Source organism: Theropithecus gelada, chromosome 2 (genome assembly GCF_003255815.1).
Source record: "Theropithecus gelada isolate Dixy chromosome 2, Tgel_1.0, whole genome shotgun sequence".
Classification (NCBI taxonomy): Eukaryota; Metazoa; Chordata; class Mammalia; order Primates; family Cercopithecidae; genus Theropithecus; species Theropithecus gelada.
In genome coordinates this window covers 179,618,934-179,644,860 of record NC_037669.1, presented here as the reverse complement: position 1 = coordinate 179,644,860, position 25,927 = coordinate 179,618,934, and the positions used below count along the sequence as shown (strand labels likewise).

General features: G+C 43.3%; 1 protein-coding gene and 1 pseudogene across 1 annotated transcript in view; one reads left to right on the top strand and one right to left on the bottom strand.

Moving 5' to 3' along the window:
* Window positions 1–25,927, top strand: part of GLB1 (galactosidase beta 1) — a 115,141-nt gene that overhangs the window by 48,686 nt on the left and 40,528 nt on the right. The window contains 1 exon segment of the mRNA XM_025374311.1: window positions 3,625–3,737. Within this exon segment, the coding sequence (XP_025230096.1) occupies window positions 3,625–3,737 (113 nt within the window).
* LOC112618390 lies at window positions 14,749–15,750 on the bottom strand (annotated as a pseudogene).

Sequence of the window (25,927 nt, the reverse complement as noted above, 5' to 3'; positions counted from 1 at the left end):
CAAGAAATGAAGATATTGGAAAACTCAAATGTCACTGCATATAAGATAATAGCGTGCCTGAGGCCTGTCTGGGGTGCGTGATGAGGGGAAGGAGAGCATCAGGATAAATAGCTAATGCATGCGGGGCTTAATACCTAGGTGACCAGGCTGGGTGTGGTGGCTCACACCTGTAATCCCAGCAGTTTGGGAGGCCGAGGTGGGTGGATCACGAGGTCAGGAGTTTGAGACCAGCCTGGCCAACATGGTGAAACCCCATCTCTATTAAAGATACAAAAAATTACCCAGTTGTGGTGGTGCTCACCTGTAATCCCAGCTACTTGGGAGGCTGAGGCAGGAGAATCACTTGAACCCGGGTGGCGGAGGTTACAGTGAACCAAGATCGTGCCATTGCACTCCAGCCTGGGTGACAGGGCGAGACTATCTCAAAAAAAAAAAAAAAAAAAAAACCCTAGGTGACCAGTTGATAGGTGTGGCAAACCACCATGGCACATGTTTACCTATGTAACAAACCTAAACGTCCTGCACATACATCCCAGAACTTAAAATTAAATTAAATTTTTAAAAAAGAAAAGATAATAGTGTGCCAAGGTTGGTCATTGATATTTTAGATCATCCCTGTTCATCTTATGAGAACAGTTGAGACCTGGTGGGTACCTTTTTCATTCAGTAGATGGTGATTCCCCCTAGCTGCCATTGATAGGATCGAGACCAATCATCCAATCCAGGAAAAAAGACGTCGTTTTTGGAGCTTTATGGTTCATGACACAAATTTTTAAAAATCTTACTGTTATACTTAAAATAACACATTCATCTTAGAAAAAAATTGGACATTATAGAAACTGTCAGAACATAGACATTGTCCTTAATCATCTTCCCTGCCCCTTCTTCTGCCATAATCCATAGAATTCCTCTTTCTTCCTCTGTTGTCTTAGTTAGCCTGCATATTAGCTTCATCTTAATTAGAGATTATCAACACCACTTTACAGATAAGAATAACTGAATGCAAAAAAAAGTCCACACGTTTTCTGTTCAGCTGGCAAGGGGTGGAGCTTGGACTGGAATTCAGGTAGTGGTGAGCCAGAGTCACTGCCCTTTGGATCACCCTTTGCATCCTGGAGCCCCTGAACCAGCCCCCACACCCGCCCCGCTGTGTTCTGCCAAGCCTCTCTGAAGCTGCCTTTTTGCCCTGTCTCTTTGAGGAAGTGAGAGAAGGCCAGTCTGTACTTAGCAGCTGTTCTTCAGGCCGGCTTCCCAGAGGAGAGCAGGGAGAGAAAACTATGGGGAGTGGGGAGCTCACTGCCCATCCCACCCACAGGAACATGCACCTGCCTGTGCAGGTGTGTGTCTCCTTCCTCCATGCCTGTGTGTGTCCAGAGCTGTGTGATGGCTGCCTACAGGGTCCAGGCGCTCCTGTACTTCTCACACAATGTGGAATGTTGGTGAATGCAAAGTCTCACCATTTCTTTCGCCTTCACACCTCACCCCTCTTAGGTGGCCAGAGGAGGCTTGAATCTGCACCATTTCTCTGCGATGCTGCCCTATGGTGGTCTAAAAACACCCAAAGTAAGATTCTGCCAGTAGAACTAGAACAAAGACTTAGTCTTCCAGTCCATCCTTAAACCCACTGGACAGCTTCCCAGCCTGGGCTCCCTCGGCCTGTAAAGGGTGCTTCTGGAGGTCATACTTTCCCAACTCAACCTGGCAACCCCCTCCATGCCGGGCTCTGGCTGAGGACTCAAGGGCAAATGAGGCAGTCTCTGCCCCTCAGGTGCAAGCAGTGAAGTGTGGAGAGAGACATACAAGTAAGAAACACAGCGCAGCATGGGTGACTACCACATTAGAAGCAGATGAGGGCCACGAAGAAGGTGAGTTCCTTGCAGCAACGGATGTGGGTTTTTTTTTTTTTCTTTGTGTCTCACAGGAAGGGATGTGTTTTAACCTATGCATCCCTTAAGGCAGGCAGACCTGTTGACTGTGAGTTGTCTCTGATTAATAAGAAATGGGAGAAATGGTATGACTAGATCAGTTCAGTTGGTTGAGTGGTCCAGATCTTTCAAAGTTTAGATTCTGTGCAGAGAACTAATGAAAAGGTCTTTGGAGCTGACCTGCTTGATCTGATCCTCAGCCTTGCTCATCTGTCACCTCTACCATCAGTAGGTCACCCAAGGTGGCTCCATCATTGGTGAGCTGCATCCAAGGAATTTATTACTAATCCTAGGTAAACTATCATGTTTTGTGCCTCATTGATGTACAAATTAGGTTGGACAAAAGACTCTTCCTAAAATAACATCACTCTCACGCACGTGCATTGCAATATGCTGTCTGAAGTAGAGGATGAAGGCACAAAGCCTTGCTGGTCTATGGATGGTAGTATCAGCATCACCTGGACGCCTGTTAGAAATGCAGTTTCAGGCCCCACTCTGGACCTGCTGAATCAGAATCTCTAGGATGGGGCTTAGGAATCTGTTTTAACAGGCTCTCCGTGTGACACTTAAGCATGGTAAGTTTTGGAAGTACCGCCCAATATTGCAGACAACCTCATACCTGTGAACATCATCCCTGACAAGGTTGGGATCCTCTGGTCTAGATCCCGCCCCTTGCACAGTAATTGCAGGAGTATTCGTTTTTCTAGTCCTTTTGTGTACTCAGTATTGGCACTATCCTTTGGCCTTTGTTGTAGGTCAAGTTCCCAGGGAAACAGACTCCGAGATTACCTGGCAGAAAGCTTACTGAGTGTGCTCTCTGAAACAATGCCTGTAAGATAAAGAGGGAGAAGTGGGGCTGTGGTGCAGCTTCACAAGTGGCCTCAACCAATCTCAGAGGGAGCTCTGCAGCTGGGATGACTGTTTGAGGCACATTGGTCAGTTGTTGGGTGTGGGTTATCCCTAAGGGTTGTAACCTTGGGTGAGGCAGCTTAGCAGAGGCCAGCACCCAGAGACGGACACATCTGAGAAATATCAGCAGACAACAGCCCTAGCTGCTGGGAGAATGAGCAAGTGCCCTGGTTCTAAAGGGGGATCCAGGAGGTGCACCGCAGCCCCATCGACAGTCTTCGATGCAACAGAGACCCTCGGATTACATTTGAACCTCTGTGGCTGATGTGGGTCTGCCGTCGTCTCCCTCTGTGTTTGGTTTAATAAGCCCTCGGTTTTCTGCCGATCCATGGCCTAGTCATCTGTGTCTTCACCACTGAGCTTTTCTCAGCCACAGCTTGAGGACATGAAGAAGTTCAGAGTTGACAGGATGAATAGTCAGAGATGGGGGTCACATCATAAGCCCTGCCATTACTGGTTGTGAGGTATTAGCAGATTTTTGTGGGGAGCTTCAGATTCCCTGCTTGTCCAGTGGGGGTGATACCTGTGAGAATCACAGTTGTGGGCTTCTGTAGACAGTGGATGGAAAGCGTGCTTGGTAAACGCGAAGGTGCCTGGTACGTGCTGCCTTTAGAAAGAAACTCGTTCCTCTAAACCTTGCATCCTGAGGACCACATCTGTGTCTCCCAACAACTGGTTTTAACGTGTCTTCTAGTTTTCTCTCTCCACAGTGCTGAGCTCATGGATCCCAAAGAACTTGTCCCAGAGCTGGGCCATCAGTAATAACTAGTGGCACATTTTTGTCTTCTAGGGGCCAACTCACCCTATGCAGCCCAGCCCACCAGCTACGACTATGATGCCCCACTGAGTGAGGCCGGGGACCTCACTGAGAAGTATTTTGCTCTGCGAAACGTTATCCAGAAGGTGGGTGCTTTGTATGAGCTGTGGCGGGCTGATCTTGGACAGAGCCTCTCTTGAACTCACTGTGGCTCTGTGGACAACTTCCTGCCCGGAGCCCTCCTGTTTAAAAGGATGGATGAAGAGAGGCATCAGCTGGACTTGGGTTTGCGTCTTGTACCCACGTGATTAAGAATGAGTCTATGAGCAAATCAGTCTGCTGATTATTAATTTGTAAAACTGGGATTACAGCATCTGGTTGTGTTGTAAAGATTGAAAAGAACGTATGTAAGCCATCCAGGACAGTTCCTGACACATATATGTCTAATAAGTAGTAGCCGTTAACTATTATTTATCTTACATGTAAGAAAATGTGTGTCTACTTAAATAGCTGATGTACATAGGAAAACAAATCTTCAGACACTGTGAAGCATGGTGCAGATGTCAGCTGTCAGTGAAGCTTCATTTTTCTATTTGGAGCAAGTGATTGCTGTTTCCTTCTGGACTGCACCTGAACTGCTTAGTCCTGCTAGCATTGTAACATTTTGAGGCACCTAATGCACCTAGGTGGGGTTTCCTGTCTCTGCTGTGGGTTAAAAGAAAAAACCCACAGTTTTTCTGCTCAGTCACCTGAGTTTTGAAGTTAAAAAACAAAGATTTTCTGCCTATAAATGGTATGGGCTTTTTTTTTTTGTTTAAGTATGATGTCGTCTTAATTTTAAGCATGTGTTAAAATGAATATTACAAATTTTTTTAAGATAAACAATATAATCTAGACTTACCACACTTATAATTTGTCCATTTCATCTAAATTTTCAGATGTATTGTTAAAATGTTGCTTATGCTATTCCTTTACTATGGGTTTAACCTCCACAGAATTTATAGTAATGTCTCCCAAGCTCTCTCATATGTTTGTTCCGTTTTGAAGCTTTTGGTTCCTGTCTTTATTATTTTCTTCCTTTATTTGAAGCTTGGCTTTTTAATGCAGCCTTACTTCTTTTCTAATATAAATATTTAAGGTTATACATTTCCTTCAAGTACTACTGTGGCTTTATCTCATAAGTTTTGATGTGCAATCTATTTCTTACTGTTTGCTTCTAAACATGTCTATTTTGATTTCTCTTTACCCTTGATATGTGCAGAAGCGTATTTTTTAAATTACTAGAAATAAGTACTTTTCTGTTTTTTTTTTATTTCTAGCCTCTTTGCATTCTGGTTAGAGAATATAATCTGTGTGATACCAATCCCTTGAAAGCTATTGAGCCTAGTCCTAGAGCCTGACATACACCAATATTAATGGTCAATGTGTGCATAAAAAGAAAGTATACTTTACAGTTGTTGACTATATTCTACATACACGTTCATCAGATTAAGTTTATTAATGGTGCCATTGATATCTTTGATCTGCTTCCTAATTTTTTGTCAGATCAGTCTACTATTTATTGAGAGTTGTCCTCATGTATTTCCCCTTGTAGCTCTGCCAGTTCTGAGGTTATGTTATTAGGTGGGCAAATTGAGAATTAAATCCTTCAGTACTTAATAGTAAAGGGATTATTATATAACCCCCTATTTCTAATAAGGCTTTTTGCCTGGAACCTTTTTGTTTGTTTGTTTGTTTGTCTGTTATTCATTAACACCATTTACCTGCATACTTTTGCTTGGTATTTTTCTGAAATATCTTTCCCAATGCTTTAATTTCAACCTTTTTATATCCTTTGTTCTCTTTACATGTGTCTCTTATAAATAAGATATAATTGAATTTTTAAAATATCAGTTTGAAATTTCTTGTCTTTTAACTGGTATATTTATGCATTCTCATTCATTGTACTTGGTATACATAGATTAATTTCAATTATTTTATAATTTCTGTTTGTTTACCTTTTTAGCTTTTTCTTTCCCTTTATTGCTTTCTTTTAGATTGAGGTTTTTTGTTTTGTTTGTTTGGTTTTTATTCCTCTTATTTCTTTCCCCCCTCTTCTACTTCGGAAGTTATTCACTGCATTCTAATTTTTTTTGGTGGTTGCCATTTAAGTGTTACATATATACCCCCAGAAAAAAACAACTCATAAGTACACAGCTTAGTGAATTCAGACAAAGGGAGCACAGCCCTGTAACCAACACACATTTCCCCAGAAGCCCCTCTCATGCCTCTCTCTAGTCATTAACACACATACCCATCCCTGAGCTCACGGCTGGCCTCACCTCTATCGCCAGAGGTTCGTTTTGCTTGTTTTTAGGCAGCAAGTTCCTACAATATACACTCCTGTGTCTGGCTGTCTTGTAATAGTTTAAAATTAATCAATGTCTTTACTTTTTCCCTATTGCATCCCTTTTTAACTTACTGTAACTCCAATTACACCCCTCTTGATTTGTATGTTATTATTGTCATGTATTTTAATTCTCTGGGTTTAGTGTTCATGTATTTTAGTTCCCTCCTTAAAAAATGAAACCCATGGGGCATTACTATAATGGCTTCAGATAGTATTTCACTTGACCCACATAGTCCATTTATTTGCAAATGATTTAACAAGTATTTATCAAGTACTCTCCATGCTCCAGGTGCAGTTTTAGCTGCTTGGTGTATGTAGGCTTTCCTGAGAAGGTGGAGCTCGAACAAAAACTTTAAGGTGGTGAGAGGGCCATGTGGGATATCTCCACCAGGACAAGAGCATTCCAGGCAGAATTCAACCAGTGAGAACTTGGGAAGGTATATGGCATTTTTAAAGTCTAGCAAGGAGGCCAGTGTGGCTGGAACTCAGTAAATGAAGAGGTAAGAAGTAGGAAATGAGGTCAAGGAGCTAGACGGGGAACTGATCACATGGGACATTACAAGCCATCATAAGACTTTGGCTTTTACTCTGAATGAAATGGGAGTCCACTGAGGAGTTGAGCGAACCATTGTTTAAGCATTCCATTAAAGCAGAATGCGGCTGCTGTTTTGAGACTAGACCCTGGGAGGTGCGGCAAGGGTAGAGTAGGAAGACCAGTTAGAAGGCTTTTGCAGCCATCTCAGTGAGAGGTGATTGTGGCTTGTGAAGGTAGTAGGAACTAGGCAGTTTCAGAATATATTACGAAACTAGTGCTAATATAATTTTCAGATGGGGAGTGTGAAAGAAAGGAGAGACAGGTGACTCTAAAGTGTTTTAAATGGCAACTCGAAGGACGGAGTTACCGTTTATGTGGGGGAAGATCAGGAGTTCAGTTTTGGCTGTGCAAAGTTAGACTTGTCTAGTATATGTCCTAGTGGAGATGTAGAGTGAGCAGTGAATATATGAATGCACAGTTTGAGACAAAGGTCTGGTACCTTTGTCCCAGGACCACACTTTCTTTATCTTTTGTTCCTTCTTGCAGCTCAGTCTTTCCATGTGAGGTCACCCTTCTGCTGCCTGAAGTATTTTCTTTAGAATTTCACTTAGTGAGCAAATTATATTAATTCTTCTTTGTCTGAAAATTGTTTTTCACCCTCATTTTCAAAATGCAGTTTTTCTTTTCTTCTTCTTCTCCTTCTTCTTTTTTTTTTTGTAAGGCAGGGTCTCACTCTGTCGCCCAGACTGAGTGCAGTGGTGAGATCTTGGCGCACTGCCCTCCTCTGCCTCCCAGCTTCAAGTGATTCTCATGCCTCAGCCTCCCAAGTAACTGGAATTACAGGTGTACATCATCACACCTGGCTAATTTTTATATTTTTAGTAGAGATGGGGTTTCACCATGTTGGCCAGGCTGGTTTTGAACTTCTGACCTCAGATGATCCACATGCCTCAGCCTCCCGAAGTGCTGGGATTACAGGTGTGAGCCACCATGCCCAGCCTCAAAATGTAGTTTTTCTAGACTGACAGTTTTCTCTCAGCATACTGACTTCGGGCCTCTATTGTTGCTGGTGAGAAGTCAGTTTGCTGTACTCTGTCACTCTTCTGAAGATAATCTGTCTTTCCTCTTGAACAGCTTCTGAGATTTTCTCTTTATATTTGATGCTGTATAGTTTCTGTGTGATGAATCTAAGTGTGACTTTCTTTTCGTTTATCTCACTTGGTAGTTTTGGAACTTGTGGCTTGGTATCTTTTTTCACTAGTCCTAAAAAGTTTACGCCATTATGTCTTCAAATATTTGTTTCTATTAGATAATTTGTTAGAGCTTCTGATTCTAGCCTCCACGGCTTATAATCTCTTTTTCTCTGTACGGCATTCTGATTATCTTCAAATATGTTCTTCAGTTGTTGTTTTCTTTTTTTTTTTTTTTTTTTTGAGACAGAGTCTCGCTCTGTCGCCCAGGCTGGAGTGCAGTGGCGCGATCTCGGCTCACTGCAAGCTCCGCCTCCCGGGTTCACGCCATTCTCCTGCCTCAGCCTCCCGAGTAGCTGGGACTACAGGCGCCCACAACCGCGCCCGGCTAATTTTTTGTATTTTTAGTAGAGACGGGGTTTCACCGTGGTCTCGATCTCCTGACCTTGTGATCCGCCCGCCTCGGCCTCCCAAAGTGCTGGGATTACAGGCGTGAGCCACCGCGCCCGGCCTGTTGTTTTCTTTTTAGCAGCTATAAATTCTGAGATTAAAACCTTTCCATTGAGTTATGAAATTATATTTTTCATTCTATAAGTTCACATTGGCAGTTCGAATTTTACTCAGCCATTTTTAAATTCTCTTGCTTTTTCCTTATGTATACATGTTCTTCTTTTATTTCTTTAAACATACTAGAGATAGTTCTGTTATATATCTCTATTTGATCATTTCAGTATGCAGAGTCTTTCTGTGTCTCATTCTGCTTTTTGTTGTTTCTGTGAGCTTTTGCTTATGATGCTTTGTTTCTGTGTGTGTATTGTGATTTTGACTGAGCTTAATTTCTTGGAACTTTTTGTAGTTGTTGTTTTTGTTGTTCTTCTTCTTAGAGACAGGGTTTCACTCTGTCGCCCAGGCTGGAGTACAGTGGTGCAATCAGGGCTCACTGCAACCTCAACCTCCCAGGCTCAAGTGATTCTCCTGCCACAGCCTCCTGAGGATCTGGAACTATAGGCATGTGCCACCATGCCTAGCTTATTTATTTATTTATTTATTTATTTATTGTAGAGCGAGGGTCTCACTATGTTGCCTAAGCTGGTATTGAACTCCTGGGCTCACTCGTGGAACTTTTATCTTTTTTTTTTTTTTTTTGAGACGGAGTCTCGCTCTGTGGCCCAGGCTGGAGTGCAGTGGTGCAACCTCGGCTCACTCCAAGCTTCGCCTCCTGGGTTCATGCCATTCTCCTGCCTCAGCCTCCCGTGTACCTGGGACTACAGGCGCCGGCCACCACACCCGGCTAATTTCTTGTATTTTTAGTAGAGACGGGGTTTCACTGTGTTAGCCAGGATGGTCTCGATCTCCTGACCTCGTGATCCGCCCGTCTCGGCCTCCCAAAGTGCTGGGATTACAGGCGTGAGCCACCGCGCCCTGCCGGAACTTTTATCTTTAGGAATTATTTGAGATTTGGGGTGAACGTGGGTTCTTCCAGAGAGAATTAGCATTTGCTTCTGGCAGATACCAGGGAACATTACACCTTAAATTAAAATCTTAAATTGAGGGATTTTTTTGTACTACAGAAGCAGTGTGAATTTTAGCTACAAATATATCTGAGGGCCGATTGTGAATATGAATTTTTGAAGCATATTTGTTTTCTCCTTACATATTGCCATGTAACAAAGAACCCCTAAACCTAGTAATTCAACATAACAAATATTTATTATATTACAGTTTCGTAGGATAAAGGATCTAGGAATGGCTTAGATAGATGTTGTGTCTAAGCTACTCCTAGGGCTATTTTTTATTTCTATCAGTTTATACGGTTTTAAAAATCAGCATTTTCAAGATGCCATTCCATATTTGTATGTATGACCTCCATCATTTCTTTTGAAAAATCACCTGTCACTGGCTTTCCTTTGATAGTATAGGTCTTTTTTCTCCAGTGCTTTTAAGATTTCCTTTTCATCTTTGATTTTTAGGAATTTTCCTATGGTATGCCTATGCATAGTTTTCTTTATATACATCTTGTTTGAGGGTGTTTGAACTTCCTAAATGTATGGCATTACTTCTTTTGTAGATTTTAGAACATTCTTGGCTATTATCCAATGTTATGTTTACTTCATTCTCCCACCTTGCCTTTCAGAACACTAGTGGTATGTGTGTTAGACGTTTTTTCCTGTGTTCTGTGTACCTCTTAAGCGCTTGCATTGTTTCTATCCTTTCCCCCCAACATATTTTAGTTTAGATTTTATTCTGACCTATCTTCTAGTTTATTAATCCTCTTTTCAACTGAGTGAAACTCATATTACAGACTCAATTTCAGTGATTGCATTTTTCAGTTCTAAAGTTTCCATTAGATTTTAAAGATTGTTTCTGGTTCTCTGCTGAGATTCCTCATCTTGTTTTGTTGTATGTTTATCGGCATTATTTTAAGCTATTTTCAGATTACAATACAATAACATGAAGTCTTATGGGTCTGTTTCAATGGTTTGGTTTTTTTTTTTTTGAGACAGAGTCTTGCTCTGTCGCCCAGGCTGGAGTGCAGTGGCACAATCTCAGCTCACTGCAACCTCTGCCTCCCAAGTTTAAGTGATTCTCCTGCCTCAGCCTCCTGAGTAGCTGGGATTACAGGCATGCACCACCATGCCTGGCTAATTTTTGTATATTTTTAGTAGAGATGGGGTTTCACCATGTTGGTCAGGCTGGTCTCAAACTCCTGACCTCATGATCTGCCCACTTCAGCCTCCCAAAGTGCTGGGCTTAGAGGCGTGAGCCACCACTCCCAGCCCTGGCTTTTTTTTCTACTCGTTTTTGATCAGATAGTGTTGTCTCCTATATGTTGGGTTTTTTCTCATCCAGAAGTCAATAAAACAAAAAAGAAAGAGATAATTTGGGTTATATATGTTTTTTCTTCCAAAAGAGATTTACTTTTACTTCTACCAGGCAGTTAGAGTAGAGAGAGACCATCTTCATGCAATCAGGAGTTACGCTAATTTGAAAGTGGACTTCTGTCTTCTTGAGGGTTGGTCTGCTTGTGGTTCACTTTCTTAGGGGTCTCAACTGAGAACTTGAAGTCTTTACCAGGGTTCCTTCTCCATTATGATCTCTGAAGTCCCATTTTTATCTTCTCAGCCCTAGAAGACTCCCAGAAGTTGTGTTCGGCTTCTAGCCTCTCAGTTGGCCTTTGTGAATTGGCAAATACCTTGATGGGAAAACTAGTACAAATATCAGACTTGCATCATGGCATTTTCCATTTTTTTGGAATTGTAACCACTTAATTCCTTTCTACTTTGGTAGCTTTCTGATACCTTCAAACAGATATTTTAAAACATCTTGTACAATTGTTCCAGATGTTTTCCACAGGAAGATTTGTCAACAAAAACCTAGTTTCAGAGATTTATTTACTCCCTAAGAGATTCTCCAGAATTTGCTATCCACAAAGGTGTTAACCTTCAGAGCACAGGGAAAACCTTTCACAAATGATTTTTCTGAGATCTGTGGATCATCCACTTAATCATTATACAAACATTCAGCACCAGTCTTGCAGATGCTGTGTTAAATGCTAGAGAGGTGAGCAGTAAGTCTACTGTTGGAGGGGCTCCCAGAAGAGATCAATCAGAATTTTTTTCTTTAAGCATCCCTCTTACTCCAGAGTTTCTCCAGATAGACTGAAATCACCTTTAAGCAAGTTTTAAAGATATGGCAGATATGTAATTTCTGCCATATCTTTGGCAGATATGGCAAAAACCAGTCTGGCTTTTTTTTTTTTTTTTTTGAGGAGTCACCCAGTATTGTGTGAGAGGTAGAGTCACAGATTGGAGAAGCTTTGGAGAGGGACAGAACAAAACTTGAGTGTTGACTCCAGTACTTAGTGGGCAAGGTACCCTCTTTCCACATCTGTGCAATATGGTTAGCACGTCTTCTCAGAGAAGAATACATAGCAGTTATTTTTATTACTGTTTTTCTTCACTTATGTCATTGTAAAATTTCAAACTAGAGTTAAATATTCCTCTGGAAAGTCATGCCCACTTATGCTCAAAGCCTCTGTGGACCGTTCCCTTTAGTAGCTGCAGTAATCACTATTGCTCAATTGCTCCCGAGAAAATCAAGGAGGAAGTAATACTCGGCCATTCTACTAGTTTTTATGTGGTGTCCAGACCCAAAGGGTATCTTGTTACAGAGAGTGTGACATGAGCACTGTAGTTTTTTCTAGATAAGAGTTACTGTTCCATGTTTACTTTGGGTGTCTTCTATCAGCCAGGACTACTGATTTACTTGATTTGATTATAACGCCTGTGGACTTATTTCTTTTATAGACTATTGCTTCATTTCACAATCCACTTCAGGTTTATTTATTTTCTCAACAGATTTGTTGAGGTATAATTCACATACATTTCTCCCATTCGAAGTACACCATTCATTGTTTTTTGGTATATTATTAATTTTTTAGGCCAGGCGTGGTGGCTCATGCCTGTAATCCCAGCACTTTGGGAGGCTGAGGCAGGCAGATCACCTAAGGTCGGGAGTTCAAGACCAGCCTGACCAACATGGTGAAATCCCGTCTCCACTAAAAATACAAAAATTAGCCTGGCATGGTGGTGCACGCCCGTAATCCCAGCTACTCGGGAGACTGAGGCAGGAGAAGTGCTTGAACCTGGGAGTCAGAGGTTGCAGTGACCTGAGATCACACCACTACACTCCAGCCTGGGCAACAGAGCAAGACTCTGTCTCAAAAAAAAAAAAAAAAAAAAAAAAAATTAAATTTTGGCAAAATATATTTAAAACAAAATTTGCCGTTTTAACCATATTTAAATGTAAATTCAGTGCCATTAGTTATATTCACAATGTTATGCAGCCAACACCATTATCTATTTTCAAAACTTTTTCTTCCTTCCAGACAGAAACTCTGTAACTATGAAGCAATAGCTCCCCAGTCACCCTCTCCTCAGCTTCTAGTAGCTCCTAGCCTATTTTCTGTCTCTGTGAATTTGCCTATTCTAGATATTTCATATAAGTGGCATCATAAAATATTGGTCCTTTTGTGTCTGGCTTAATTCACTTAGCACAGTGTTTTCAAGGTTCATGTTGTAATGTGTCAGAATTTCATTCCTTTTTATGGCTTCATATTCCACTGTATGCATAGATGTATTTTTAATTATTCATTTTGTTCATCTGGTGACGACCATTTTGGTTGTTTCCATCTTTTGGCTATTTGAATAATGCTGCCCTGAACATCAGAATACGAGAATCATTATGAATAAGTCTCTGCTTGTCATTCCTCTAGGGACATACCTAGAAGTGAAGTTGCTGGTAGGCTTATTTTTAGAATTATTTTCTTTCTGAAATAGTGAACTTTCCTAATGTGGAAAAAATCAAATCAAGTTTTACAACACTTATTTACATATGCTTTATTGTATAAAATATCACTTTACATTTGGCCTCATCATAACAGCACATTTTTATTCTCTCATACTTCTAGCTACTTCTTCCTGCCATCCCCTATCCCTGAAACTCCACACACTTTTCTTGACCTTCCCTTGCTCTTCTGATCGATGGTGGATAGTCTTACACTATCACCCTCAATCCATCTGTATGCGGCTGTTTAAGAGGCCCTGCTCTATGAACCACTGCTGGGACCATTCTGACTGTCCCACTCTGGAACCAGAGCCAGGCAGAAGAAGAATTTTAAACTTTAGTATTGACTGGCCGGGAAGGGATCTTACTTCCAGTCTGATTTGGATCTTTCATGATCTCTAGTTCTCTTTATGCCCTTTGTCATTTCTTCTTCTCACTGTCTAGTATAAACCATCACCCTTACACTTTATCCTAATGTGCAGGAGACACTGTCTCCTACTTCACCAAGAAAATAAATGCTATCGAATACACCAAATTAAGGAGCTTGAATTATAGGTAATGGTGCCTTTGAATTAGTTTAAAGAAGAAAATGATGTAATCGGCTATGCATTTCAAAATGACTATTGGATGAGGCAACAAAAAGGAATGTGTAGTTAGAATGAATCAAGAAATCATTACAAATTCCAAGTGTCTTCGTCAGTTTGAGCTGCAATAACAAAGTACCACAGACTGGGTGGTACTTATTTCTCATGGTTCTGGAGGGTGAAATGCTAGCATGGTTAGGTTCTGGTGAGGGCCCTCTTCCACACCGCAGAGCACTGACTTCTAAATGGATCCTTAATTATAAAAAGGGGGCCAAAGAGCTCTCTGGGATCTCATTTAAGGTACTAATCCCATCTCAAAGTCCCTACCACATAATACCATCACCTTAAGAGTTAGAATTTCAACATATGAGTTGTGGGAGGACACAAATGTTCAGTCCATAACAAAAAGATTAAATGATTAAAATAATCACAAATATCACTTTTTTTTTTTTTTTTTTTTCTTGAGACAGTGTCTTGTTCTGTTGCCCAGGCTGGAGTGCAGTGGTGCAATCATAGCTCACTGCAGCTTCAAACCCCTGGACTCAAGCGGTCCTCCTGCCTCAGCCTCTTGAGCAGCTAGGGCTACAGGTGTGCACCACCACACCTGACTTTTTAAAAATTTTTTTGTAGCAACGGAGTCTCCCTATGTTGCCTGGGCTGTTCTCGAACTCCTGACCTCAAACAATCCTCCTGCCTTGGCCTCCCAGAGTGCTGGCATTACAGGCATGGGCAATTGTGTCCAGCCTACAACTTTTTTTAAAAAACATCATTTGGTTTTATTAACTGCTTGAAACCTCTACCATTCTTCATTCCTTACCTTTTGTTTTTTTAAATAAGCAATATGTCTTTATTTAGTGACTTTGGAAACAAAACCTCCCAAATAATGCCTGAACCCAAAGTTACATAAAAATGGCTTAAAATATTTTAAAATAATAGATTTGAACATCATTTGTAGTTTCTGCTGCATAACATGAATGCTTTGAGCTGGACAGTAGATTACAAACCATCTCTGATCATGTTTAGACAGATTAGATGATCAATCTGTGGTTGCATTTGTAACTACCCCTAGGAAAAGAATCTCGTTGGAGTTGGGAGCGCTTCACAGTTGCTCAGTCAGTTGGCCCAGGATGGGGCAGTCCTGGAGCTGGCAGGTGGGAGGCTCCACCTGTCTTGCCACTGCTCGTTCTGCTGGCCCTCTATGACTGAAGCTGACACAGAGCCCTGGCCCTTGTTGACATCATTGATACACACCCACTGCCCATCAACCGACTGCTTCCACAGGGTCACCTTATTGTCTCCACCAGAGATGGCCAAATGTTGGCTGTGATGGACCTGCCCACATGCCACATGACATCATTGAACTTGTGCAGCAGTATGGGAGGCCATATATTTCCCAAGGCATCATCACAGGTCCAGATGAACACACAACCATCCCGGGAGCAGCTGGCCACGGTGCTGGTGGGCAGGCTGATGGAGGGGGCCCAGGCCACATCTCAAACCCAGTCACTGTGTGCTTCCAGCTTCTGCTCCTCCTTCCACTGGCCATCCTTGAAGAGATTGTCACCGCTACCTGATGCAAACTTCTTGACATAATTGGGTTTCTGCCTGGACAGCTGGTCTGTGAGTCTTCCAGGTACAACAGCAGGGGCCCAGCTGACAGCATTGCAGCCAATGGTGTGAGCGTTGTTGATATTCTTCACTTCCCATTGGCCTTCCCCTGTATAAGTCAGCAGGAAGATGGCCCCATCTGAACTCCCACAGGCCAGGATTAGGCAGTAGTCATGGGGGGCCCAGCACAGAGTTCACTGAGGAGTCATATCCTGAGGGGTCGTGGGTCTTCTCCCAGGTGCCATTTTCCTCTTTCCAGATAATGACTTTCCAATCATAGGAGCACAATGCCAGGATATTGCCATATGTGGGATGAGCCCAGGCCACATGCCACAAGGACTCTCATGACTTCTGAGGTTGGCAATGAGGATCTGCCCTCCATTGTGCACTTTGAAGATTTTGACGGATTTTTCTGATGTTGCTCAGGCGGGTGCCATAGTAGTCCATCTGGGCATCATGAATCATGTCCTTATGGGAGGTATCCACAGTGTTAATTACTGACACCATGATTGCAGCGTGGCTGCTCTAGGGACGTGGCAGCTCCTGGTGGTGCCTCCCCATTCCTTACCACCTTTTTTTTTTTGAGACAGTCTCACTCTCTCACCCAGGCTGGAGTGCAGTGGCACAATCTTGGCTCACTGCAACCTCTGCCACCCAGGTTCAAGCGATTCTCCTGCCTCAGCCTCCCAAGTAACTGGGATTACAGGTGCGTGCCACCATACCTAGCTAATTTTGTATTTTTAGTAGAGACAGGGTTTCACCATGTTGACCAGGCTGGTCTCGAACTCTTGACCTCAAGTGATCCACCTGCGTGGCCTCCCAAAGTGTTGGAATTACAGGCGTGAGCCACCCCACCTGGCCTCTTATCACCTTTTTTTAGCAACAGTGTGTGCCTCTTCACATGGCAACAGTGTTTGTAATCTTTTCCTCTGGAGAGAATAGAAATCTTTCTTTTTAGCCTGGCTGATTGAAATTTGTTTAGTATTGATAGTTTAGAAAAACAAAAAAGCTTCACATTTTGTTACTGATAATATTGTATAAATGTTTAAGATTGTAATCAAAATTGGGGAACTATCTCTCCAGTTCATTCATATATGAGCTGTAATTTTTGGAAGAAATTTTCACAGACAGGTTCTGGCCCCATACAGTTCAAACCTTGCTTCTCCACAACCCATGTACTTCCGGGGCTGGGTGCCTTCAGGCATGATTATATTGCACTGCGATGCTAAGTGAGTCAGCACATTGAGTGGAGGGATGATCTATTAATCATAACTTACCTACTCATGGAAGTAACCAGGAATCATATCAATATATCCTACTGTACCCATGTAAAGTAAATCCCTACTTTAACTGTTTTTTAGTTGGGTCGCCAAAATGCCTATAGCAACTGTAAAACCTCCCAAAGGAAGAGGACATTTGACACAGGGAAGCTGGAGCAGAAAGAGACAAGGATGTTAGCTTGTTATGGTCAAATTATATTACTTTTGCAAGTTTTACAAAAACATATGACAGTGTGAACATGCTGGTGGGAGTCCTCCCTTGGGGCACTTCTGGATGCAGCTGCCACGGTAGCCTAGGAATGAGACCATGGCAGGGTCATCAGGGAGTGGAGAGGAAGCAATCAATTTGAAAAACATTTAGGGCTGGGCACAGTGGCTCTTGCCTGTAATCCCAGCACTTTGGGAGGCCAAAGTGGGAGGTTCGCCTGAGGCCAGGAAATCAAGACCAGCTTGGGCAACATAGTGAGACTCTGTCTCCACAAGAAAATTAAAACATTTAAATTAGGAAAGAAAAGCGTTCAGGAGGTAAAATTGATAGGATTTTGGTGATTGACTGAACACAGATGTGAGAAAGAATGAGGAATTGTTGATTTGTCCAGGTTACAACCTTAGTTAGATAACTAGGTGGGTACTGGGATCGGCACCTGAGATAGAGGATTGCAGAGGAGGCCCTGGCAGGGACAGGGGAAGCAAGTTCAATTCTGGGCTTGTTCAGCTCAGTGTTTCCAGGAACATCCAGGTAGAGAGATTTCTCCATAAGCACCAACACTTAATAGTAAGACACTCCAGGGAGAAGTCTGAAAGGCTGGCGCAGATTCTGGGGCCATCAGTGCAAATGGAAACCGAAGTCCAGGGAGAAGTTGAGGCTGCACATGGGGAACTGACTGAGGAGGACGACGGCCAAGCAAAAGACAAACCCGGGGAATCCAAAGCTTTAACCACTGGGCAGAGTAAGAGAACCCACAAAGGAGACAGAGTCTTTAGAAATTGCCAGGCTCAGTGGCTCATGCGTGTAATCCCAGCACTTTGGGAGGCTGAGGTGGGTGGATCACCTGAGGTCAGGAGTTCGAGACCAGCCTGGCCAACATGGTGAAACTCTGTCTCTACTAAAAATAAAAAAATTAGCCGGAATGGTGCACTCCTGTAGTCCCAGCTACTCTGGAGGCTGAGGCAGGAGAATCACTTGAACCCAGGAGGCGGAGGTTGCAGTGAGCCGAGATCACACTGTTGCACTCCAGCCTAGGTGACGAGCAAAACTCTGTCTCAAAAACAAAACAAAAAAAGAAATGAACGTAATTCAATAGCTTATGATAGATTGCAGCTTAACATGTCATATTTTCCCTCTTTGATATTTCTGGTTTGAAAGAGAAATTAACTACAAGATTTAGTGGAGATATATCTATTTTGTTTTTGTTTTTGTTTTTTTGTTTGTTTTTGAGTCTTGCTTTGTCACCCAGACAACTTCCACCTCCCTGGTTCAAGTGATTCTCTTGCCTCAGCCTCCCAAGTAGATGGGATTAGAAACATACACCAATGCATATGGCTAATTTTTGTATTTTTAGTAGAGACGGAGTTTCACCATGTTGGCCAGGCTGGTCTCAAACTCCTGACCTCAAGTGATCCACCTGCCTCGGCCTCCCAAAGTGCTGGGATTACAGGTGTGAGCCACCGCACCCAGCCAGTGGGCTCTTTCTTATGAGACTTTGTAGATATTCCATTAGCTGATTTGTTAAAGGATCGTCAAAATATTTGCTTGCATCAAGTAAGGGAATTGGATGGTAAATATCCCCTATATATAGCTGTACCTGCCTCCTTCCTTCATCAAAGACTCAAAAAGTGGAATGTGTCTCCTCTTTAATCCATTTCAAGAGCACATTAGGTGGTGATGGGCAATATATTTCACTGACATGGACTCCTGGGGATAATCTGCCAGCAGGTTGCATAAGCCTATGCTCAGTGGTGAAGGCCCCCAGGCGGCTCTCTTCATAAGAATCTTCAAGGCATGGCAAAGCTCATGACATTTGCATTTTAAAAGGCATTTGCTTTGGTGTGGGTAAAACTCAACCAAACATGGTTAACACTTTGACCTCGAGGATGAACCATAAAAATATAGGGCAGCGACCTCCTCTTCCCTACTGATTCCTGAGAGGGGCAGTGGTGAGTTTATTTTTGTATGCTGTCAAATCAACTGAAGACCCATTTTAAGAGTTTTGTTTCTGTTCTTTATAGGGATTCTATCAAAGTCAGAGTTCCGCTGATTTTTTGGAAACGGGTCACTGTAAAAATTAATCAACTGGTAGTTGAGGATCTTGATAATTGGAGTGGGTTCTGGGATTCCCAAAGGTAGTAACTGGGCTTAGTGGTGAAGAGGGGATGGGAGAAGAGCCACAGTGATTTTTCTGTACTTCAAAAGCTTAATGAAGTTTGAAATTTGATCCAGGATTTGTCTACACTGGCTGATTGATCATCCTGCTCTGTTCATGACTGGAATGCCATTGGCTTGATACGCAGACACAGCTGTCTCTTGCTGATGTATAGTGACATGTGCATCTGTGTGAAGAGACCACCAAACAGGCTTTGTGTGAGCAATAAAGCTTTTTAATCACCTGAGTGCAGGCGGGTTGAGTCCGAAAAGAGAGTCAACGAAAAGAGATAAGGGTGGGGCTGTTTTATAGGATTTGGGTAGGTAAAGGAAAATTACAGTCAAAGGGGGGTTGTTCTCTGGTGGGCAGGAGTGGGGGTCACAAGGTGCTCAGTGGGGGAGCTTTTTGAGCCAGGATGTGCCAGGAAAAGAACTTTCACAAGGTAATGTCATCACTTAAGGCAAAGACCAGCCATTTTCACTTCTTTTGTGGTGGAATGTCATCAGTTAAGGCGGGGCAGGGCATTTTTACTTCTTTTGTGATTCTTCAGTTATGTGCAAGTCACAGGGGATGCGATGACTTGGCTTGGGCTCAGAGGTCTGACATTCCTGCCTTATATTAATAAGAAAAATAAAACAAAATAGTGTTGAAGTGTTGGGGCGGCGAAAATTTTTGGGGGGTGGTATGGAGAGAGAATGGGCAATGTTTCTCAGGGCTGCTTCAAGCGGGATTAGGGGCAGCGTGGGAGCCTAGAGTGGGAGAGATTAAACTGAAGGGAGATCTTGTGGTAAGAGGCGATATTGTGAGGATGTTAGAAGGAGCATTTGTCGCATAGAATGATTGGTGGTGGCCTGGATATGGTTTTGGATGAATTGAGAAACTAAACGGAAGATACAAGGTATGAATAAAAGAAAGAGAAAAAATAGGTATTAAAGGACTAAGAATTGGGAGGTCCTAGGACATCTAATTAGAGAGAGCCTAAGGGGGTTCAGCATAATTACTTGCTTGGTTGGTGAGTTTTTAGGCTCTACGTTTTTGGGGTGCAGTTCAAGTTGTTCCGGTGTCTGGAATGAGACTGGGGCTTAATAAAAAGGAGTGTCCACACAAGAGCTCAAATGGGCTGTAACCTGTAGCATTCCGAGGACAGGCCTGAATTTTGAGAAGGGAAAGTGGTAAAAGTATTGTCTAGTCCTTTCTAAGTTGGTGACTGAGCTTGGTGAGGTGTGTTTTTAAAAGACCATTAGTCCGTTCTACTTTTCCTGAAGATTGAGGATGGTAAAGGATATAAAGGTGTCACTGAATACCAAGAGCCTGAGAAACTGCTTGGGTGATTTGACTATTAAAGGCTGGTCCGTTATCAGACCGTATAGAGGTAGGAAGGCCAAACTGAGGAATTATGTCTGACAGAAGGGAAGAAATGACCGCGGTGGCCTTCTCAGACCTTGTGGGAAAGTCCTCTACTTATCCAGTGAAAGTGTCTACCTAGACCAAGAAGTATTTTAGTTTCCTGACTGGAAGCATGTGAGTAAAGTCAATTTGCCCATCCTGGGCGGGGGCAAAACCTCCAGCTTGATGTGTAGGAAAGGGAGGGGTCCTGGACAATCCCTGAGGGGCAGTAGAATAGCAGACGGAACACTGAGAAGTGATCTCCTTGAGGATAGATTTCCATGTTGGAAAGAAAATGAGAGGTTCTAAGAGACGGGCTAGCGGCTTGTAACCTACATGAAAGAGATTATGAAATGACGACAGAATAGAATGGGCCTGTGAGGCTGGAAGGAGATATTTCCCTTGGTCTAAGAACCATTTGCCTTGTGTGGGAAGAGATTGACAGGTAGAGGTTTCAGTGGGGGAGTAGGTGGGAGTGGCCAATGTGAAGAAGAAAAACATAGAAGTTGGAACACTAGCTGCTTTTTTAGTTAACTTATCAGCATAAGCATTGTTCTGAGCGATGGTTGGGGGAAGAAAACAGATTTTGGAAGTTATGAGAACTGTAGAGAGTTGAGCATAGTTTGTGATTTTTAGGGCCTCTAACAGTATTAAAGCAATGGCAGCCGCTGCACACAGACATGAGGGCTAGGCTAAAACAGTAAGGTCAAGTCATTTGGACAGAAAGGCTACAGGACGTGGTCCCGGCTCTTGTGTAAGAAATCTGTCCGCACTAACCATGCCTAGGAAGGAAAGGAGTTGTTGTTTTGTAGAAGGGATTGGGTTTTGGGAGATTAGTCAGACACGATCAGCAGGGAGAGTAAGTGTGTATTTGTGAGAATTATGCCGAGATAGGTAACAGATGAGGAAGAAATTTGGGCTTGACTGAAGTAATGGGTCTGTCTGTGAAGCCTTGCGGCAGTACAGCCTAGGTAATTTGCTGAGCCTGATGGGTGTCAGGGTCAGTCCAAGTGAAAGCGAAGAGAGGCTGGGATGACGGGTGTAAAGGAATAGTAAAGAAAGTATGTTTGAGATCCAGAACAGAATAATGGGTTGTGGAGGAAGGTATTGAGGACAAAAGAGTGTACGGGTTGGGCACCACAGGGTGGATAGACGATTTGATTAATAAGGCTCAGATCTTGAACTAACCTGTAAGCCTTGTCTGGTTTTAGGACAGGTAAAATGGGGGAATTGAAAGGAGAGTTTACAGGCTTTAAAAGGCCATGCTGTAGCAGGCGAGTGATAACAGGCTTTAATCCTTTTAAAGCATGCTATGGGATGGGATATTGGCATTGAGTGGGGTAAGGGTAATTAGGTTTTAATGAGATGGTAAGTGGTGCATGATCAGTCACCAAGGAGGGAGTAGAGGTATCTTATACTTGTGGGTTAAGGTTGGGGGATACAAGGGGAGGATGCGAACGAGGCTTTGAACTGGTGAAAAACACAGAAATGAGGCATGGCTGTAGCCCAGGAATAGTCAGGGAAGCAGATAATTTAGTTAAAATGTCTTGACCTAATAAGGGAGGTGGGCAGGTGTGGATAACTAAAAAGGAGTGTATAAAAGAATGTTGTCCAAATTGGCACCAGAGTTGGGGAGTTTTAAGAGGTTTAGAAGCCTGGCCGTCGATACCCACAACAGTTATGGAGGCAAGGGAAACAGGCCTTTGAAAAGAAGATAATGTGGAGTGGGTAGTCTCCATATTGATTAAGAAGGGGACAGACTTACCCTCCACTGTAAGAGTTATCCAGAGTCTGTGATGGTCCAGGAGGCTTCCGAGGTAATAGGACAGCATCAGTCTTCAGCCACTAAGCCAAGAAGGTGTGGGAAGGAGTCAGTCAGAGAGCCTTGGGCCAGAGCTCCAGGGGCTCTGGGAGTGGCTGCTGGGCGAGTTGGACAGTCCGATTTCCAGTGGGGTCCCGCACAGATGGGACACGGCTTAGGAGGAATCCTGGGCTGCGGACATTCCTTGACCCAGTGGCCAGATTTCCAGCACTTGTAGCAAGCTCCTGGGGGAGGAGGTTCTGGAGGAACCCCTGGCAGCTGCGGTTCAGGCGTTCAGAGTTGTGTGCTGGAGATGTGGCTGGGGTTTGTCTCACAGTGGAGGCAAGGAATTGCAACTCAGAAATAAGTTGCTACTTGGCTGCCTTTACTCTATTATTGTACACCTTGAAGGCAACGTTCATTAAGTCCTCTTGTGGGGTTTGAGGGCTGGAATTTAATTTTTGGAGCTTTATTTAATGTCGGGAGCAGATTAGGTAATAAAATAAAATGCATATTAAGAATACGATGGCCTTCTGACCTTTCAGGGTCTAGGGCTGAAAAGCGTCTCAGGGTTGCTGCCAAACGAGCCATGAACTGAGCTGGGTTTTTCATATTTGATGAAGAAGAGCCTAAACGCTAACTGATTTGGGAGAGTCAGATAAAGGAAAAGGAATATTAACCTTGACTATGCCTTTAGCTCTTGCAACATTTTTAAGAGGAAATGCTGGGCAGGTTGGGGAGGGCTAGTCGTGGAACGAAACTGTGAGCCAGACTGGGTGTGAGGAGGGGAGGTGATAAAAGGATTATAGGATGGGGGAGCGGAGGCTGAGGAAAAATTGGGACCTAGCTCGGCCTGGCAAGGAGGGAAGAGGTCAGATGTGTCTGTAGAAAAGGAAGACTGGAAAGACTCAGCAGCGCTTGGGGTTGGGACTGAGGGGACAGGCGGGAGGGAAAGAAGGAAGACTTGGGACGAGTTGCATTGGGAACAGAGACTAGGGAGGGACCGATGTGTAAAAGAATGCCTGGATGTCAGGCATCTCAGACCGTTTGCCCATTTTACAAGAATTATTTAGATCTTGTAGGATGGAAAAATCGAAAGTGCCGTTTTCTGGCTATTTGGAACTACTGTCGAGTTTGTATTGGGGTCAAGCGGCATTGTAGAAGAAAATAAGGCATTTAGGTTTTAGGTCAGGTGTGAGTTGAAGAGGTTTTAAGTTCTTGAGAACACAGGCTAAGGGAGAAGAAGGAGGAATGGAGGGTGGAAGGTTGCCCATAGTGAAGGAGGCAAGCCGAGAGAAAAGAGAGAGTAGAGACATGGAGAGAAGGAGTTTTGGGGTTCTTGCCCTCCAGAAAAGCAGGAAAGGGGTCAGGGTGCGGAAATAAAGGATTGGGGTACAAAAATAAGTTGGGGTGCAAAAATAAGAGTTCTGGGCACAAAAATAAGAGGTCAGGGTTCTTGCCCCTCCCCCAGAAAAGCAGAGAAGGGGTAGAAACAGGGAGAGAAGGGGTCGGGGTGCTTGCCCGTCACCCAGAAAAGCAGAGAAGGGGTAAAGACAGGGAGAGAAGGGGTCAGGGTGCTTGCCCCTCCCCCAGAAAAGCAGAGAAGGTGTAGAGACAGGGAGAGAAGGGGTCAGGGTACTTGTCCCTCCCCCAGAAAAGCAGAGAAGGGGTAGAGACAGGGAGAGAAGGGGTCGGGGTGCTTGCCCCTCCCCCAGAAAAGCGGGACTTGCCGCTAAGGGTGAAGGACCAAGGCAGGCATCCCTGCAGCATGGTCAGACACCTCTGAAACATGGGTGAGTAATCAGAGAGGCGTCCCTGCAATGATTAAACACCAAGGGAAGGCTGCCTTCCCCAGTCCGTGACCAACGCTAGCGTTTTGGGTCCATGGATAAAATGTGTCTCCTTTGTCTCTACCAGAAAATGAAAGGAATTGAAATTAAGAGAAGGGAGAGATTGAAGGGTGGCACCAAGATTGAAAGGAGAAAGAGGTGAGAGAGGTTGGAGAAGAGAGTAAAAAGAGGCCACTTACCTGATTTAAAATTGGTGAGATGTTTCTTGGGCTGGTTGGTCTGAGGACCAGAGGTCGTAGGTGGATCTTTCTCACGGAGCAAAGAGCAGGAGGACAAGGGATTGATCTCCCCAGGGAGGTCCCCTGATCCGAGTCACGGCACCAAAATGACATGCGTGCCCATGTGAAGAGACCACCAAACAGGCTTTGTGTGAGCAATAAAGCTTTTTAATCACCTGGATGCAGGCGGGCCGAGTCCGAAAAGAGAGTCAGCAAAGGGAGATAAGGGTGGGGCCGTTTTATAGGATTTGGGTAGGTAAAGGAAAATTACAGTCAAAGGGGGGCTGTTCTCTGACGGGCAGAAGTGGGGGTCACAAGGTGCTCAGTGGGGGAGGTTTTTGAGCCAGGATGTGCCAGGAAAAGAACTTTCACAAAGTTTTCACTTCTTTTGTGGTGGAATATCATCAGTTAAGGCGGGGCAGGGCATTTTCACTTCTTTTGTGATTCTTCAGTTACGTGCAAGTCACAGGGGATGCGATGGCTTGGCTTGGGCTCAGAGGCCTGACATGTAGTGCTGGTGAAAACTAATGTTTTATGTCTGACGTTACAGATGAGAAAGGGAATATTACTTAGCAACTGTTCAATCGTCTTTTAAAGTGCCTACTGATCTCTTCATTTCCTGTAGAGTTGGCTTTTCTAGTCCATCTTCCAGCGTGATTTCTCTGAAACACTGATGTGATCACTTATCAGTCTTTTGGCTAAGATCAAGTGTAGTATCAAAAACACTGATACGGTCAGGATACCTTCCATGACTTGGCCCCTATATTTTTCCAGCCTCATCTTTCAATTCTCCCTTCTTAGTTGTGACTCCCTGGCCCTAAGATGGAGCTATATACAATTCCATGAATGAGACAGTGCTGTTTATACTTCCTGGTCTCTGCACCCTCTGCCTTTGTTCACCTGGAAATGAAGACATACCTCACTTGCCTTCTCTGCAGAGTCTTCTTTGATCCACTTGTCAGCTGAGTTAGTCACATTTTGTTTTCTATCCCTTATATTGTAGAAATCTTTTAAAAACTTTTTTTTTTTCTTAACTTTTCTTTTAGGTTCATGGGTACACATGCAAGGTTGTTGTGTAGGTAAACTGTGTGTCACAGGGGTTTGGTATACAGATTATTTTGTCACCCAGGTAATAAGCATAGTACCTGATAGGTCATTCTTTGATCCTCTCCCTCCTCCCACCTGCCACCCTCAAACAGGACCTGATTCTGTTCCCCTTTTTGTGTCCATGTGTTCTCATCATTTAGCTCCCACTTATAAGTGAGAACATGCAGTATTTGGTTTTCTGTTCCTGCATTCGTTTGCTTAGGATAATGGCCTCCAGGTCCATCTGTGTTGCTGCAAAGGACATGATCTTGTTCTTTTTTTATGGCTGCATAGTATTCCATGGTGTATATAAACCACATTTTCTTTATCCAGTCTACCATTGATGGTCATTTAGGTTGATTCCGTGTCTTTGCTATTGAAAATACTACTTTTCATGGTATGTTAATATAACTGATTTATACACATTTCTTACTCTCTGGAATAGGAGCTGTTTATAAGTCTAGTACCAAGCATAGGACCTGACACAAAGTATTTTCTTAATAAGAGTTTGTTGAATGAATGTATGAAAACATTAAAGGTCTTGGTGAAGGAAAAGCTGGTCACCACTGAATCTAGTGGATTCCACAGGGAAAAGAGCAGCTTCCTGTATTGAATTTGTCCAGTTAAGTATGAGAAGCAACATTTGCAATTGCTCTAAATAGTATGATTTTTTTTTTTTTTTTTTTTTTTTTTTTTTTTT